At 40.7% G+C, this 18567-nt stretch overlaps 1 protein-coding gene across 4 annotated transcripts in view; it reads right to left on the bottom strand.

Moving 5' to 3' along the window:
- Positions 1 to 482: 482 nt before the first annotated feature.
- TBC1D22B (TBC1 domain family member 22B) overlaps positions 483 to 18567 on the bottom strand; it is a 50494-nt gene continuing 32409 nt past the window's right edge. For all 4 annotated transcript variants that reach the window (XM_067467981.1, XM_067467983.1, XM_060773170.2 and 1 more), the window contains 5 exons: positions 6623 to 6729; positions 4707 to 4782; positions 3226 to 3353; positions 2894 to 2989; positions 483 to 2431 (listed from right to left, as the gene is read on the bottom strand). In XM_067467981.1, the coding sequence (XP_067324082.1) occupies positions 2303 to 2431; positions 2894 to 2989; positions 3226 to 3353; positions 4707 to 4782; positions 6623 to 6729 (536 nt within the window). In that variant the 3' untranslated portion in view covers positions 483 to 2302. The remainder of the gene's footprint in view (positions 2432 to 2893; positions 2990 to 3225; positions 3354 to 4706; positions 4783 to 6622; positions 6730 to 18567) is intronic.

Genomic DNA, 18567 nt, shown 5'->3' on the forward strand with positions numbered 1-18567 from the left:
CAGTCTTCCCATATATCATTTTCTGATCGGCAGACTAAAGCATTTTTGTGCCATTCTGTTCATGAACCATATTCTCTCCCAAGCTCTGCTTTTGAGTACTATGACCCCAGATTTTTAGGGCACAGTGAAAATTTTGAAACTGTCATGCAAATTCTATCCCTCACCAGGTATTGCTGGACTGCATCATCCATGTCAATGCTGGCTAAAGTTAGGGTAACTATAATCAACATCTGAAGGGCCTCACATTCCCTGTCCTTATTATAAAAACAAGAATACATCTAACTATTCCTGTACCAATATCATAAACAAGAGCAAGATTAGAATAGTACTTTTCAAAGAGAGAATACTGTAGAAACCAAGTCACCCTGGACTGAAGTCCACTACAATGCGAGATGAATCCAGAAAACAGAGGAAGGTCCTCAGAAGCCATGTCAGTGCCCATAATCCTATAGAATCAGTAATAAAAGAAGATTGGAAACATGTTTTTGGTTTTCCTTTTTAATTAGTCATGTTAAACTAATGACCACCAGGTTGCTGTCTCAGAGGAAACAACAAAAGGCACACACACAAAAGAAAATCAAGTCAGAATGCCTGAGAAAACAACTTCAGGTTAGAAAAGCCATTTGGGAAACGCTGCTTCGTGTCTGAGTGGCAGCAAGACTCTTGCCTTGTTGTGCCTCCTGCATCCTCTGGTGCCATCACTACAAGAAAGCTGCTGGACTGCTTTTGATTTCCAGCCCCAAGTGGGAAAACAAAAGGAGGAGCCGGCAGTTTGAAACCTGATGAAATGAAAAGTCAGCCCAACACAAGCTGCAAAACAGCCCAAGGGAATAAATGTAACCAAAGAGGTCAAGTCTTGGCACTAATGAGACTCCACCTGCTGGCTGGAATAAACCATTAAAATGAAAACACACTTTTTTAATATAGTTGTTTGTCAGAAATCACACTGAAACAACAGTGGAGCATGGAGGAAGGGGGTCTGGTACAGAATCCAGCACCTCTTCCTCTCTCTCCAGAACAGTTTAGAGCCTTGAAGCAAGAAAGTCATCTTTTCTTCACTGAAGGAGGCCAAGCAGGGCGGGGAAGAGAGAAAAGCCAGGTAACACAGGCTGGGTCGCACTCCCCATCCCAAGAGATGGAGACAATAATATACAGGCCTGGTGTCAACCACAGATGGCCTACTTGGGGCCAGATGGTTGAAGCTCCAGAGGTCGCTCCATGTGTTTTGCTTTTGAGTGAAGTTTGTCCTAACCAAAATAAAATGCAAGTTTTGAGGAAGGGGAATAATGTGCTAGTGCAGATGTGCAGACAGCTCCAAAACCCTGACAACCAGGGGAGGCAGGGGGCCCACTGTCATTTGTAACCGAGGCAGCCTTTACACGCTTGAGACACACGTTATAAATATAAAATCATATCTGCTACAAACAGAAGACTGATATTGTACATCTTTTACCCATATACACAAGAACACAATATACACATAATTCCTTGGAGGAGTGTCATTGTCACAGAAAGATTTTTAAAAGCTCAGCCCTCCCCCTTCAGTTCAATTCACACAGCAGGTCAGACAGACAGAAAGTAAGCTAGCCAATCAACCAACCAACCAACCAACCAACCAATCAATCAATCAATCACAGAAGACTTACTGTCTTGTTCACTTGTGTCATTCCAAACAGTGTGTGGACAAGACAGCCTTTTGAACACATGTGTACCAACCTATGCAAAGAGACATGCTTCACAGGGTGTAACTGTGTGGAGGTGTGTGTGTGGAGTGTATGTTTCTCTTGTTAACTCTCAAAATGCCACACTTCTTCAGACACGCCGAGTGAAGCTAAGCCCTGAGAGCTTCTTGAGTCCGACGGCACTGCCATTCCCCAGGGCAGAACTCTTTGTAAGGCATCTTCATTGGGGAGTTTGACTGAACAGCGTCTGGGGAGGGGGGATATACAGGCCCAGCTGGGAGTGCATGAGTGTGTCTGTGCTTAAGCGGGTTAACAAGAGGCTGCAAGGCTCAGATGACCCAAGCTGGGGCTTGAAGTGCATTCAGGGGCTCAGTTTATTCGTACATCTTCCCCAACTGAGCTCAGGCCACCATAACAGCATGGGACACTAATGGTGGTTTCAGTGGCACATCCACGCACAGAGTGGCAGGCACACGCAAAGTTAAGACGGAAGTCCAGTGTGAGCTTTTTACAGCAAAGAGTGGGTTCCTGGTCAGAGTGTCTGAGGACTCAAGTGATGCAACGCCACAGTGATTGGGACTGGGCCAACATGATGGAGCGCAGAGGCAGAAGCTTGATACCTATCGGCGGTAATGATTGGGAGCATCCGCAAACATGTACTTCAGTCTGTAGGCTTCAGCAAGGAGGAGTCCAATCTCTTCATTGCCCCAGTGTATCGTGGGTAGATTTTGTAGCAGCATTAGAAGGCCCTGGAATAAAGAACAAAATTTGGTGCAGAGGTGGAAGCGTGGCTATTGCAGTAAGCAAGCAGAATGTCCAGATGCCCACAGTTAAGCCAAAAAGCTGAATCCATGCTTAGTTACATTTAAGTTTGAACTGCAGCCACTAGGAATTAATTTTCACCAATTTGAGGCAAATGGGACAGTGATGATTCTGTATGTAAGCAGTAAAAAATATGATATATTTCAGAACTTTAAACACAAGAAATTAAGTATTTAACTTAACAGACATATTTAGGGTCCCACCATTGGGGATTTATACATGGAAAATAACTGGATTTCTAGATAGCATCATTTTGTTCACCCAATTACAGGCCAGAAGTCTTGCTGCTTATGGTGCAGTCTACTGTCTTATGCTAAACTGATAAAAGCCTCAAGCAAGACAATCATGCTGCATTTCTTCCTAAATGTAATTGCCTTGTGAAGATTTACCTGGAAGTCCTTTTCATCCAAGATCTCTTTCCGCCACTTAATCAAGAATGCAGCACAGACATATAAATGGAAATGAGAGAATCCCTCTGGCTCAGACTGAAAAAACAATCCACAACACTTGGGGTTAGAAAGAATGAATTCATGTAGCTCGTTCATTTTTTACAGTTTCTACAAGTTTTATGGGGGTTTGTGGATCTGCGTGGGAAAGCATTCACTTGAATATACGGGCACATGAAAACTGACTGTACAGTCTGGTCCAATACAGACAATGCAAAATCCCCGCAATCAAGAGGATATCAGCAGCTTCAACAGGAAGACTAGACAGTCCATACCTGGTAGGTATCCCAAAGGCGAATGGTGCAGCGAAGAGGAAGCTCCCTCATCAGTAAATTGTTCATCCAACGAAAGGCAAACTGCAGGTATTCTACTTCATATTCCCTGAAGTGATTGTGTACCTGTTCTGAAACAGCACATTCCATTTACACTGCTGAATATAGAGTATCTCCCACTGACAAACCTCACAAGTCATTATCTCAGTAGCATTCTGTTTTTATTTACATTTATTTACCAATCAAACTTCATCTCAGTTAACCCAAGTCCCACTCACAAAACCAGCTTAAACCACAAGCTTCCTACAGGGTCACTTTAGAAACGGCAGCCATTTTTGCAGGTCTATCAGCTAATCTTCTCTTGTCGCAATCCTAACATTCCTTAATGATGTAATGAAGTAACTATATTTCTTTGAGAGGTCATATGTGAAGTCATAGGTGTTTATAGCACTTGCTCACGGTTTACTGTGCTCTCTCAAGCTCCTTAGCTGCTGCTTTAGCATGATGATGACGACGACAATAATAATAGCAACAATAACAATAACTTTATTTTTATACTCCATCACCATCTCCCTGAAGGGACTCGGGGTGGCTTACATGTGGGACCAAACCCAGAGTGAACTACAAAAGTTACCAACTAAAAACACAGTTAAAAACACAATAACATATCACAATCTAATAAAACAATAAAAACAGCAGGGTATAAAAAACATAATTAAGATGTATCAGAAGCAAACTTCAACAACCAGTGACCAGAAATATGATGGACATAATCAGAGTTAGAGAGGGCTGGGTATGGACTTGTGCAAAAAGCAAACTATAGGGGCGGGGGGGGGGGGGGGTAAAGTGCTAAGTACCATCTATCTGTCAATTTGGGCTGGGCGTTCATAAGCAGGGGCCTAACCATCATCAAATGCACATTGCATCACGGAGCTGAGGGTTTATGTGGGAATCAGGCTGGTTACATGCATTGGGGAGAAGAGGTCACCACAAAAACACTTATATGTTACCCCCATCTTTCTCTCACCCCTTCACACTCCCCATTCCCCTCCCCCCCCTTTTCCCCCTTCCCTGTCTTAGTCCCCCCAACCCCCGACCCCCTACCCTTCTCTTGATGTTCTGATAGCGAGATATTTGTATTAGGATTTTGTATATTGGAACAAGTAAATGTATTTGTATTTATGTGTCTATTTTTCTAAAACTAATAAAGATTATTTAAAAAAAAACAAAAAAAACCACTTATATATGTTCCAAATGATGCACTGCACAGCGGCGGTAAACTCTATTGTGTGAGTCACTGAAGACACGAAGAACTTAAAGAGATTTGACATTCTGAATGGATCATCTTCTAGCTGTTTTAGCATCATGGTACCTTTGTACACCTCACACTCAGAGTCTTTTTTCTTTTGCAACTGAGGTGGGGATATAAAGGTGAAGAACCTGGTAAACTGAAATTCATCTTCAGTAGCTTTAGCCTCACTTACCATCGATACGGCTGACAAGTTCCTCCAGTGCTTTGACCTTCTTTTGGATTCCAGGTTGTGCAAATGTGTAATTGTCCTGTAACACACAATAAATAAGTAAATAAATAATAAAAATCCCAATAACAAAAACCAGTGCATGTAAAGGAAAATGTCCATTTTCACATGTGCTTTCTAAAATGTTCCCGTTTTATGAAGTGGAAGTTTTCAAGAAGTACTGGAATCTGTACCTCCCTTTTTTCTTTCTTACCTGAGTTCTATACCTTGTATATATGTGATTTTTTTAAAATGACATATATATGTGGGGGGAGGGGGGGAATTACTAGAACTCCATCCCGGGACCAAATTCATGCAACATGTATCATGAAGTAAGAACTCCAGGGCTGGTGATCATCAGAACCTATTGAATGAGTGAAATTGCCTGACTGTTTCATGGTGATTAGAAAAGGTGATGGTTCAGCTATTAACCAATTTTCTCCTTAATGGATACATAATCAGAGGTAGTCAGGAATTTCTACAAGAAAGGTGCACAATGCAAACAAAGATTGCAGCTCTCTGATGAGCCCCAGTGGTGTTGTAATCCAAACTACATGGAGGGTAAAAGTTCTCTAGCTTTGAAAAATTCTTTCATGAAAGCCATGTTCAGGTATCTCTTTAAAATAATGCAGATTCAAAATCAGGCATACACACAATTTGCCCAGCACAGTCTTATAAAAGTAGCATCAATGAAGAAGATGGATGTCCGAATGGATCTCCTCCTATGAACCATCTCGGAGTTTAAGATTGTCCGGGGAGGCCCTGCTCTCAGTCCAGCGTCCTTCGCAGGCGTGACTGGCATAAATGAGAGAAAGGCCTTCTCAGTGGTGGCCCCTTGGCTGTGGCATTCCCTCCCAAGGGATATTAGATCAGCCCCCTCCCTCCTGACCTTCCATAAGAGAGTAAAAAATGTGGCTCTTTGATAAAACCTTTGGCAAAATTGTGCAATAGACAGATCTAGAATTATGTGCAAGGACTACTGGAATGGCCTGGATTACAATTATGGATAGCATGGTTTAACAATGGTGATATTGGTTTAAATGCTTTTAAATGTTTTGATGTATTTTATAATTCTATTTAAAATGCTCATTTTAATTGTATATTGTTTTTAATGGCATAAAATAGTTGCCTATGTGTAAAGCTGCCTTGAGTCCCTTCCAGGGTTGAGAAAGGCAGGGTAGAAATGTCATAAATAAATAAATGTAAAAGTGACACTTACTCCACACTATGCCTGTTAGACGCCAACTGAAAAGAATCATTTATTAATGGGCAATTCCATGCCAAGTTTGCTGGGAGACTATGGGAACTGTAGTCTGATACATATGGAGGGTACTAGGTTGGAAAACTTAATGTCCTATTATTATATGCAATCTGTTTAGCCCAATTCTAGTGGCCAAATTCAAAAGTAAATATGCTCAGCAAGACATTATTGATCTAAATGAATAAATTATGCAAATGTGGAATGAATCATGAAGGACAAGAAAAAAATATGCAACTGTGCTGAATTGGTATTATTCATACAAAGGACAGAAAGTAGATATTTAAGTGCAATACTTAGATTGCCTGGATGCAGCATTTTTAGTATGGAGCATGATCAAGGTTTTAAGTAGTTTTCACCGAGGTCACATGTTCAAATCCGGGGAGAGCAGGGATGAGCTCCCTCTATCAGCTCCAGCTCCTCATGCGGGAACATGAGCGAAGCCTCCCACAAGGATGATAAAACATCAAAAAAACATCTGGACATCCCCTGGGCAATGTCCTTGCAGACGGCCAATTCTCTCACACCAGAAGCAACTTGCAGTTTCTCAAATCACTCCTGACATGATGAAAAAAAACCGAGGTTCAGAAGGAATAAACAAAGAGACTGAGAAAGCAAAGTCTACCTGTATCCCATCTAGTAGCTTGCTCATACACCAAAAGCTATCTGCTTCAATGCTCCGCATCACCTCCTGAGACAGATTTGTAACATCAAAATTCTCCACATCCTCTTCTGAAAAACAAAAGACAGAAGAAATTCTGAAGATTAAGAGATAGGGATCAATTTCCCTATTTTGTGAGAGCAATGGTTCAAGGTGTATTCCCTAGTCTGTCTTAACCATTTATTCGTTAGACTGCTCTACATGTACTGTGGAAGGTTTGCTATAATCAAATCTGTACAAATTGAAATAAAAATACAATTCAGCACTGGGCCAATGGCCTTAGAATTTCATCTTTCATTGTGCTTGTTTAAACAAAGAGCAAGAAAATTCTGGTCCATATGACTGAAAAAAATAGGTTAAATATGCATGGTTAGCTCACAGAAAGATGATGACCAGGGGTGCATTTACACTATAGAATTAATGCAGTTTGATACCACTTTAACTGCCATGGGTCAATGCTAGGGAATCCTGGGATTTCTAGTTTGGTGAAGCATCAGCACTCTTTGGCAAAGAAGGCTAAAGACCTTTTAAAAATGACAACTCCCATGAATCCACAGCATTGAGCCATGGCACTTAAAGCATTGCTAAAATACATTAATTCTACAGTATAGATGCACCCCAAACAGGCATTGTTCAAGACCTGAACACCACACAGAGCTTCTAGGTCTGTCTTGTGAATAACAAAGTTAAATACATTTTGCAAAAAACATACTGTATGTATTGTCAAAGGCTTTCATGGCCGGAATCACTGGGTTGTTGTAGTTTTTTTCAGGCTATATGGCCATGTTCTAGAGGCATACATACTGTATGTACATTTTGATAAATAGATAACAAATGCACCCGCGAATAGCACAAAATATTATGTTTTTACTTTTACAATATAGATTACGCAGAGTCCCCTATGTCCAAGACTGCACTAAAATACAGACAATACAATCTCCAAATGAATATTATATTATTCCTTAAGTAACCTAACCTAGGCCTCAAAGATGTGAAAAACTTTAACCTAGAATTCCCCCTTCCTGGGCACAGTGTTTGAGCAGATTGTTGCAAGCACACTGTAGTCACTCTTGGATGAACTGATTCTTCTAAATATATTTTAATTGGGCTTATGAAATGGTTTGCATTGGTTACTGTTAAATGCCTTTTTTCCACGAGAGGAGCTCTGCAAAGCACAAGTTTAATGTGCCTTCTTAGTCACTCAGTTATTTTCCCCTAGCAATTTATCCTAACTTTCTAGATTCCCCAAATTACTGATTATGTTAAAATATGCACCAGGATGTTAGTTAATTCTCCTGCAAAGGATCGTTGCCTTGTTGTGGTGCTGGAGCTTGAGCACCTCAATGACGCCATGAGCGAAACCGTGAAGGGACACCCAAGATGGGAAGGTCATGGTGGAGAGGTCAGATTAAATACGATCCCTGGAGAATTGAACACTGTACAGCTAACTAGGAAGACACAGTCAAAGTCCTCCCAAAAGACAGTTTCAGCTCAAAACCTCCAGAGTGGTTTAATCACTACAGAAGTGGAATGCTGGTGCTGTTTAAGTGTAAGTACTTTTATAACTTCTATAATTTGCACAATTTGTTGATTGACTTGCGGTAATTATCACAAAAATGGATGTTTCTAATTAACAAAATAACATCTGTTGAAAATGATGTTTGCGATTAATCACGTGGAGCGGATATAGAGAAAAAGACACACAACTGTAGTAATAAGAAACGTAAAGGGAAACTTTCCAAACCTCGTTTACACAGTAAAGATTATATGAAACTTATATATAATATATATTATATATACTATGTGAAAATCTTAGAGTGGGTTGGTTTGACCTCCAGTTTGCACGTAAAATTGAATTACTGTGTGGCGAAAGGATGGATATCTAAAAAGTGTATCATCAACATGAAAAGTTTGGAAAGCTCTGACCTATGAGCAAGCTTGTTCTCTGCTGCCCAGGAGACTATGACATGGAACAATGGCTTCAAACGACAGGAAAAGAGATTCCATCTGAACATTAGGAAGAACTTCCTAACTGTGAGAGCTATTCAGCAATGGAACACTGCCCCGGAGTGTGATGGAGGCGCCTTCTTTGGAGGCTTTTAAGCAGAGGCTGGATGGCCATCTATCAGGGGTGCTTTGAATGTGATTTTCCTGATTCTTGGCAGGGGGTTGGACTGGATGGCCCACGACATCTCTTCCAACTCTATGATTCTATGAGGTACCAACAAAACAGACTTTGCATCATGTGATAGGAACCACAGGCACTAGTAAGTAAAGGGTATCAAAGACGAAGTATAAGACTGTGTGATAAGGTCCTAAGTAAAACTCACAGAAATGATTCCAAGTATCGGCAGTCCCCAAGTTACGAACAAGATAGATCCTGTAGGTTTGTTCTTAAGTTGAATTTGTGTGTAAGTCAGAACAGGAACATTTTAAAGTATAACTCCAGCCCTCTCCATCCATCCATCCATCCATCCATCCAAGCTTTGGATAACATAGGGAAGGGTTAACACCCTTATGGTGTTTATTTTGCAGCCTTTGCCCCTGTTCAGAAGATTTCATCTCACCTTCTGTCCCTGTGATAATTGGATTTTGAAAATTTTGATTTATTTAGAAATAAGGATTGGTGATAAAGTTTCAGTTGAGATACCTTCTCCCCATAATAACACTTCCAGTGGTAGATTTCTGTCACTTCCTGTTGTCTCATCTCTGTTCCTAACAAATTGCTTATAAGTTGGATGTTTTTAGCTCAGGGAATGCCTGTACAACAGTCTTATGCAGAAGAATGCTACAGGTATTGTTCTTCTAGCCAATTCTAGATTTCTGAACATCCTTCACTCTCTTTAGAACAGTGGTTCTCAACCTGGGGTCCCCAGATGCCTTTGGCCTTCAACTCCCAGAAATCCTAACAGCTGGTAAACTGGCTGGGATTTCTGAGAGCTGTAGGCCAAAAACATCTGGGGACTCCAGGTTGAGAACCACTGCTTTAGAAGAAAGAACCTCATGCATAAGCACTATGTTATGTTCTACAAGAAATACAATAACTTAGAAAAATCCACCCACTTTTCAAATCCTCTACAAGCTCCCTACCCTTCTATCTCCACTTTCTGAATCTTAAATCCTTCTTTTTGAGTCAGGGGGTTTAGGGAAGTAAAATAACGCTGAACAAAAATTACCATCAACCCCACAGTGATTTGGCAATACTACACCCCACCTCCTCAGACAACTTTCTGTAATCAAATACATAATAATAAAATAATAATAATTGTGTCATTTCAAGAGGATGATTTTCTGGTCACTGTGCTTGTTTTGTTTTTAAAGTCCAGAATTCCAGGCTTCCTTTACTTTATGCCATAAAGCAACCCCACTGGTTAATCAAGACTCATTATTCCCCTACCTCTAAGCCTTGCTTGACCCATCTGTGCAAGTATCTCTTGCTTCTTCATGTGCCAGGATATCTTTGACAACCCCATGAGAGGCTGATGAGGAATACAAATCTGGCCACTCTCTGCCTCTCTCCATGGCAGCTGCTTTGCTAATGGATATCAGAGTGTCCCTATGAAGAGCTGCTTTGGCTGGCAGCGCTGAACAGGAGGTTACGCTTCCCTCATGCTTCTTTTTCAAAGCCAAGGACAAGCATTCAAACTTCCTACAGTGTTAAGAGGTACTGCTGAGCAACTGGCCCAGTTCTCTGGTTCAAGGGGATTGAGGGCTCAGAGCCCAGGAAGGGCAGCTGCTCTGCAGGCACCAAACTCTACAAGCTGAATTCAGGAAGGATCGCCCAAAGTCTACTTGGAACTGTAGTCCCTTCCATCAGAGTTTGTTGGCCTGGAGGATTCTGTTAACCTCACACGTTAAACCTCCATTTCATAACCAAAATCCTCACAAAATGGCGTATATTCACTGATCCTTTTATGTAAGCTGCCCTCGTGGCTTCCCTCTAAGTGCATTTCAATGAAACATTTTACAAAAGAACAATTCAGTAGTTAAAATGTAGAATTGGCATGTATTTCCAGGCTTGTGTGAACTTTACTGAGCCAGAAATATCACAATCTATGTACAAAAGCCAAACAAAACATGGAGGGAGGAGACCCACGAAAGGAGTGCCACATCCCCCCCCCCCCCAAGACAGATTTTGGAGTTCTTTGAATCTAACTGAGCAGTGATGTTACAGAAGGGGTATTTATCTCTTATTTCTCTCTCTGCTAATTTTGTAATCCAAACCACCCCTACTCCAGGTCACTGTTCACCTTGTTGGAAGATAAACACAAATACTTTTATTCCTCTTGTCTCTGTAGAGTTAACACCAGAGCCCCCCTAGTTAACTGTTAAGTAAAAATGTAAACACTGGGAGAGCTTGTCTTGGATTCTCTGCATAATATGTAGTTTGGCCCTAAGTGAAAGGGCTAATCACAGCATATGGCTCTTAAGAATGTTTATGTCAACCAAGGACTTCAGCTTCTGGAGGTGCTGCATGATACTTTAAAGCAGGCCCTTCATACCTCAAATGTTCTGGGTCAAACTAAGCACACAGTTCACAGCATTACTATGCATGGTGATGTAATTATGCAATTCCTTATTTGCAATCTATTGCATTCAGTACAGCTTTAAGAACTATGTTATCTGGATTCTTGCAATGATAACCAATTCATAATGAGAATGATTCACATTTATTTTCTTAAATTTAGGCACCAGAAGGGTTCAAATGTAAATTTGCAAAATATTAAGGACATATAAATACACCCCATATCAGTGTGATATAGGGACACCTGCCGAACAGATCTACATTAAAATGCGATTAGACAAACTCATGAAAATTACCTATGGCTACTAGACATGATTGCTTTACATCCCATACAGTAACAGAGGTCTCAGCACAAGTGATGAAATATATAAGTGGGAAAATGCAGCTGCACTCATGTCTTGCTTATTTCTCCACAGTAGTTTGGTTACAGCAAGAGACTTTGATAGGCCATTGAAGTGATCCAGCAAGGATGATCTTACATTTATATGCTCTTTTGTTTGCTGTAACATAATGCAACCACATACATGTGAATATATCATCACAACAAAAGCTTTTGCATGTGTATTTTTTTTCCAAGCTAAACTTTGGTAATCTAGGTGCATGGATAAAACTGCAGATAAAAATATGAATTTATCATCAGCAAATTTGTTAGAACTAATTCCCATAAGCTAATTGAAATACTCAGTGAAATTGGCCTCAGTTTGTTATGGCATAAAGAAACAGTTGTGTTAATGAGGGAAGAAGTCATGTATGAACGGCACCACTGTGTTTACTTGGGTCCTGCCAGCTATTTGGAACTTAAAGGATTAGCCTTCTGTGGCTGGAAGGCCTCCAGCCTTATCTTCACCCTCAAACTCCTACTTCTTGTAGACACCAACTTCTCAGCTCAGGAGGAAAGACATCACAGAACAGCAGGGAGGTACCAGTGCTGTAGAAGCCCAGCAGCAAGCAGAATATGAGGAACATTAGGGTAATGGAGATGGCAGCAGGGGGTCTATCAAGCAACAACAGTCAAGGAAAGGGATGGGAGATGATCCCAGGCAGCCACCTTCAGATTTTGAAATGCACACTGTTACCAACACTAATTGTGACTTCACAAAAATACTCCACAGACTTGCAGGAGCATAATCGCTCTTAAACAGTTTCTTTCCCCTCAAAATTCAGAAAGTTAAATCTAGCTCAAAGTAATTAGCATCTGTAGCTATGAAGAACTGTCCCTGCATAAAGATATGTCCTGGCTCCCCACATTAAATCTGTAAGGAGATGATCATTCCTTGCACCAAGGCTCAAGCTTCAGAGGAATTTCATAATAACTGACTCTTTAAAAGAGAAACCATTATCTAGTTTTTTTTAGCACCGGTTAATTCAGATGTTAGCAGAAGAGAGAGCCTTTATTCATAGGGAAAAAGTGTAACCCCAAAAGCAAAAAATAGAAAAAGCTACTGATATGTGTGAGGGATTGTATGTATGTGCACATAGGATTTCTGTTGTACTTATACATTTCATCTCCCCCCCCCCCTTTTTTTAAAAAAAATCATGAATTGGATTTGAATTCATTTGTAGTCACAGAATAAATCAGAGGCTCTTTCCCCAATCATTGATGAGGCAGAACAAGAGCATACTAGGGAGAATGAGGAGGTCTTGGATTCTTCTGACTGGATTATCCTTGATGAATGCAGGGGTGGGGGGATGTCTCTGAGGAGGTGGCTAGTTTAGAGCTACACAATCTGGTTCACCAACAGGATCTGTTTTAGGAGATCTGCAGAACACCTTACAGGAAAGGGACCCTGTCAATCCTCAAAGGAGACAGGTGTTGGTTGTAGGTGACTCTCCCCTGAGAGGAACAGAAGCAGTGATTTGCAAACCTGATAGGATATCTAGAGAAATATGTTGCCTCCCTGGGGCAAAACTCCACCACATAACTCAGCAGCTGACAAGGCTCATCAAGCCCACTGACCCCCGGCCCTTTCATGTTGCTTCATGTAGGAAACAAGGATACTGTAATGCATAATCTTCAAAAGAGATTTTGAAGCTCTTGGAGGAAAATGGGAAGATCTTAATGTACAGGTGGTCTTTTCATTACTCCTCCCTATTGTACGATGCAGCCAGGAAGAGCAAGAAAAATAGTAGAGGTGAATAAATGGCAAAACATCTTACTTCCTCTACATTTACTGTTAAGTCGACCAGCATGTTATTCAATCCTATTGTTGTTCAAACCCTAATATTACTGTTCCACCATACATCTATTAAGTTTACCCATCAATATCTTTCTAAGACAATGCAATGCATCAAATTACTATCTCTAGCTAATGATAAATTCAAAACTTTCAACATGCCAATCAATCTCACTATTGTTCTTAATCTTACCCTGACCTCCGCTAAATAAGAAATCTTCTTCCTAAGCAAAACCATATAAAAAAGAGAATCTCATTGGTCAAGCAAGTGACTATCTCACTTAAAGATTTATCTTCAACATCATAATTCCATAATTTTCAAATCTCAAATGTCCAGCAATTCTGCAAACTTTTCTATATCTTGTCAACTCCAGTCCAACTACCTATTACATATTAGGCTGCTTGCTACATGTCCTTCTTTGAAAAGCCTTGCTTATGTTTCCATCTTAAATTTCAAAATACAGAGAACAGTATCTTACAAGACTGATAGGGTGGAGTGGGGGGTGTTCTCCAACTTGGCACTATTCAAATGAGCTTCTATCATCCTGGCATACTGGCAGGGGATAATGGACATCACAGTCTAAAACATTTCAAGGACCCCAGGTAAAAGACAGCTCATTTAAGAAATAGTCAATATGAAAGAGAAACAGTATGGCCTCTCTGAATCATTAGGGAATTTTCTATTGTTCAAGGGTATTGCTTTGTGTGTGTGCCTGGAGCAACTTGAGAAACCAAGTAGCTCCTGGTGTGAGAGAATTGGCCATCTGAAAGGACATTGCTCAGGGGACACCCGGATGATTTGATGTCTTATCATCCTTGTGGGAGGCTTCTCTCATGTTCCCGCATGAGGAGCTGGAGCTGATAGAGGGAGCTCATCCGCCTCTCCCCAGATTCGAACCTGCAACCTATCCGTCTCCAATCCTGCCGGCACAGGGGTTTAACCCGCTGCGCCACTGGGGGCTCCATAAGGGTATTGCTTATAATATTCTTATATTCTAAGATGAAATACAGCTGCACAAGTAATTATAAATAACAATATTTTGCAAATTATGGCTTTGGACCCAGAAAGATATTTTAAGAGAAACAGAATGTAGTACTATTCTATGTAATTTCATTCTAGATATCATGCTTCTTCATATTTTTTACTTTACCAGAACCAAGGAATTGTAACTGAGACAAAAGCAAACAATATGGAGCACTGGCTATGTTAGCCCATATTAATATGAACATGGCTTCCCTATCTCAGGGATACAGTTTCATTTTGAAGACTTCATTTGGAAATCTGTGATCACAACAAATAACAGCTTCACCCATCAACTGTATAACAAATCTGAAAGAAAATCAACTACAAAAAGGAACTAAAAATAAAAAGTAAGAAGAGTCCAAGCATTCTCCTTAAAGAGTTTTTCCAGTATGGTGAGAGTAAAAGCTAAACAAAATGTCCAATACCAAAACCCAAAATTTGTTTTTATAACAGTAGTCTTCTCTAAGGATTCTCTGAAGGAGCACTGATACTAACACAGAGAAAACACTATTTTTCATGGCTTGCTCTACTTCATAGAGTTGTAAGTATTAAGGGGATCAAAGGAGATTTATCTACACTTTCTTGAGCAAATGTGAGGAAATGCAGTAGTATAACTGCAGCTAATGAATAATTAAGTGATAAATAACAAATAGGTTGGTGAGATACTTAAATCTGGCCATTGCGGTGCTTATGTAATAAAGACAAATGTTGCAATGGATACAACTTTCCCCACTCCCACGAGAGGCAATGGATGCAAACAGCATTGAAAATACGAGCCCGGAGTCCTGGCAAAAGAGCAGCTTTGGAAAATTCTCTCTTGAGCATACTGCTCAACACAAACATCTGTTCTGTAAGAACCTTAGACAGGTCCCAGATAAAGAAACTGGATATTCAACATATGGTTTGAACAGGAACTGAAAGGCAGCCAACAGCTTTGCAGCAGGCACTCGGGACTGGCATGAAGAACTAACATAGCTATGATTGACACCGCAGCGCAGGGCACTTTGGAGGTAGGTTAGAAGAGAATTAACGGCTTGCTATGCAGGCAGTGATGGGGAGGGGAAAAAAGATTTTTGGACTGGCATTCAACCAACAAGGTAGGAGACTGCATTGGAAACCAGCCAGTAGGGTAAATTTTCACTTGAATTGGAGTCTAGCTCATGGCTCTCTCTGCAGCTGCTGTCTAAAGCACTTAGGACACTAGCAATGGAAGGTTGTACTTTGGTCTGCCTTACCAGGAAAGCATCCACGATTAATTTTTACTGTGACAGCACACTGCAAACATCTTACTGGTGTTTTGAAGGTATTGCCAAGAATCTGAATTAAAACTGAGATAATTATATATGAAGTGAGACAACTTTACAGGGAAACAAATTCCCACCAGAGACCTCTCCAATATACCACTGTTGGGTTCTGTAAGCCCATGGTCCCCAATGAGGTACCTACAGATGCTGATCCATCTGTGGATGATTCTCTTCTCCTTATCCAAGGACACTTGCTCCTTCCATCTTCTTTTACTCTTTTCTAAATGTAGCTGTTTGGGAAGCACATGCACCTATACAATCTGAGATGCATGATTCTTCTCCTACTTAATAGATTTAAATGCACTTCTCACAAAGGATGGTGGGGAGTGAGGGTACACCTACACTGTAGAATACAGTTTGACACCACTTTAACTGCCATGGCTAAATGCTATAAAATCACGGGAATTGTAGTTTTACAACGTCTTTAACTTTCTCTGCCGAAAAGTGATGGTGCCTCACCAAACTACAAATTCATGGATTACATAGCATTGAACCATAGCAATTAAAGTGGCATCAAATTGCATTAATTCTACAAGCGGAGATGCATCCCTAGTGGTTTGCTTTATAGTATAGTCATTTGCAGTTTTGTTTTTTGTGGATTTGATTTAAAATGTTCTCCAGCGTGACACTATTGTCAATTTCATCCAGTCATGCTGGATTAACCTAGAGATTTCAAGAGAATGCCTCTCTAGAAATTTCTAGGTCCTCCAATGTAGTTCTAGTTGTAGTTGTTCAGCTTCCAGTGGATGTTGACCACAGAATTGTACTAGAAGACCTAGAAATTCCTAGAGAGATGTTCTCTCAGATAAAGAAAATCGCAATTTCTTCATACATGCTTTTTAACTTCTATAGGGGTGCTGTGTCCCTAATCTCAATGAATGTGGGGGGCTGACTTTATATGCATGGTGTGTAGGAAATACATTTTTTAAAATAATGAAACTCTACTGCTACTTGGCATGTTGAACCATTGCACAAATGAATGGGGAAGGGAGGGGTCAGTGAGGAACAGAAGGAGTGACAAGCATGCATCCCTGTGTAAGTACGCTTGCACACGTATGAATATCTCAATGAATGAATAGATATATGAACATGAGGAAGAATATATAGGTGATAATTCAGGTTGAGAAGTGGACAGGTAGAGTAGGAGATAAACTGGGTGATACTGATAAAGAGAAGAAAGAGAAGATAAGAAGTTTCTGCAAATTCAGTATTTTTATTACAGTAGTGTTTAGCCTCTATTCTACCTTTTATAAAGATTCTAGTGCACATTATAATAATAGACTGGTATGCCAAAAAGAAGGGTGGAAGACTAAAGAAAACATTCCAGAGATTAACTTAGTAAATATAAGATCTAAATGAACAAACCATAGGAAGGAACAATGAGGGCAAGCAAACAATGTGAGGTAGTGTCTAAAACGTACAGTGGAGGATCACAGTGTTCCTTAACTGCCAAAGAGCTCAATCAATTTAAAGCCTTCTTCTTTGTGTGTACTAATCTCCATTGTTCACAATATTTATGTTCCTTCTTTCATAGCTTCACATCATGCATTATACCATCATTTCCAACTTATGGAAGCAGACCCAAAGCTATCAAATCACAGAATCAGTAACCAGGTGGCAAAAATCCAATGAAAACTGATTGTTTTTAAAAGCCAGCAAATTATTCCCTTCTGGCATGTGACCCCTTTCAAAAGGTTCTGGACAATGTCTGATATCCTGCCTATTGTCCATATAATGTGCAATTACAACAGAAAAGCTAGTTATACTGAACTGTTCCATTGTACAAAAATGTGGCTACTGCTTGCAAGCTGTAGGTACTTGGGGGTTGTCTGTGGAAGACAGTGCCCTTAAGCAATGTCCTGGAAAGCACGACCACTTCTTCAATAGTATTTCTGCCACCATAAAAGAACAACAAGATTCTAGCCAATGATCAGAGATAGTGGCGTCACTCAGTTTTGGGAAGAGAGGCAGTTGCTAGCAGCCAAAACCCCACATAGCTCTGGGTTCTGGGAAATCAGCCCCCCTCGCTGCCAGGCCCAAATAGTTGCCTGCTGCCTTCTTTTCCCTAGAGGAGCTCCACCACAGGTTGGCCGAATGCTACCAGCCAGAGAAGGACTTCAGTGGGATAAACATCTTGCAGGAAAAAAGGCAAGATGTTCATTCCACTGAAGTCCTTCCCTATCTGCCATCATTTCAGCAGCAGGCAGCCCCCTATCAGCTGCTTCCGTTTGGAAATCTGATGACTTTTGGTTGCATGCAGAAGCTCTACCTGTTGCTCTTGTTCTATTCGTTTAAGTTATTTCTTATTATAGTGAACGTTTTGTGGGTTATTCTTGGCAAAATCTGTTCAGAGGTGGGTTGCCCTTCCTTTCCTTTGAGATTGAGAGAGTGTGACTTACCCAAAGTCACCCAGTGGTTTTCCATGGCTGAGTGAAGATTCAAACACTAGTATCCCAGTTCAACATTCAAATCAGTAGGCCATGCTAGCTCTCACTTAGAAAATCTGCAAATAATCTCTGGCAGTATGCAGGAGCTCCACCTGCAGGACATTAAATATACACTGCAGCTGCAGCCCCAACCACCTCCATATACTATTTAGTCATATAGAAATAGCTGAAACAAGCAGTGCTCAGCAATGTTCAGCTGAAACCATTGATCTGATGGGAGTAGCAGACACTCCATATATAGATCTGTCACTGGCAGTAGCCCAGAAGTACTTGTGTACTCTGCCAGCTCACGAAGGCAGCTGGATTGGTGCGGCAAGCCAAAAGTGGACATCTTGGAAATGTGCAAGGAGGAGGGAGAGCTTAGTCTACTAAATTGGCCACACAGCTCAGTGGGGAGCCAAATGTGTCATTTTCAGACCAGGAAGACCACCTGTA

This window comes from Anolis sagrei, chromosome 4 (assembly GCF_037176765.1).
Source record: "Anolis sagrei isolate rAnoSag1 chromosome 4, rAnoSag1.mat, whole genome shotgun sequence".
NCBI classification, from domain to species: domain Eukaryota; kingdom Metazoa; phylum Chordata; class Lepidosauria; order Squamata; family Dactyloidae; genus Anolis; species Anolis sagrei.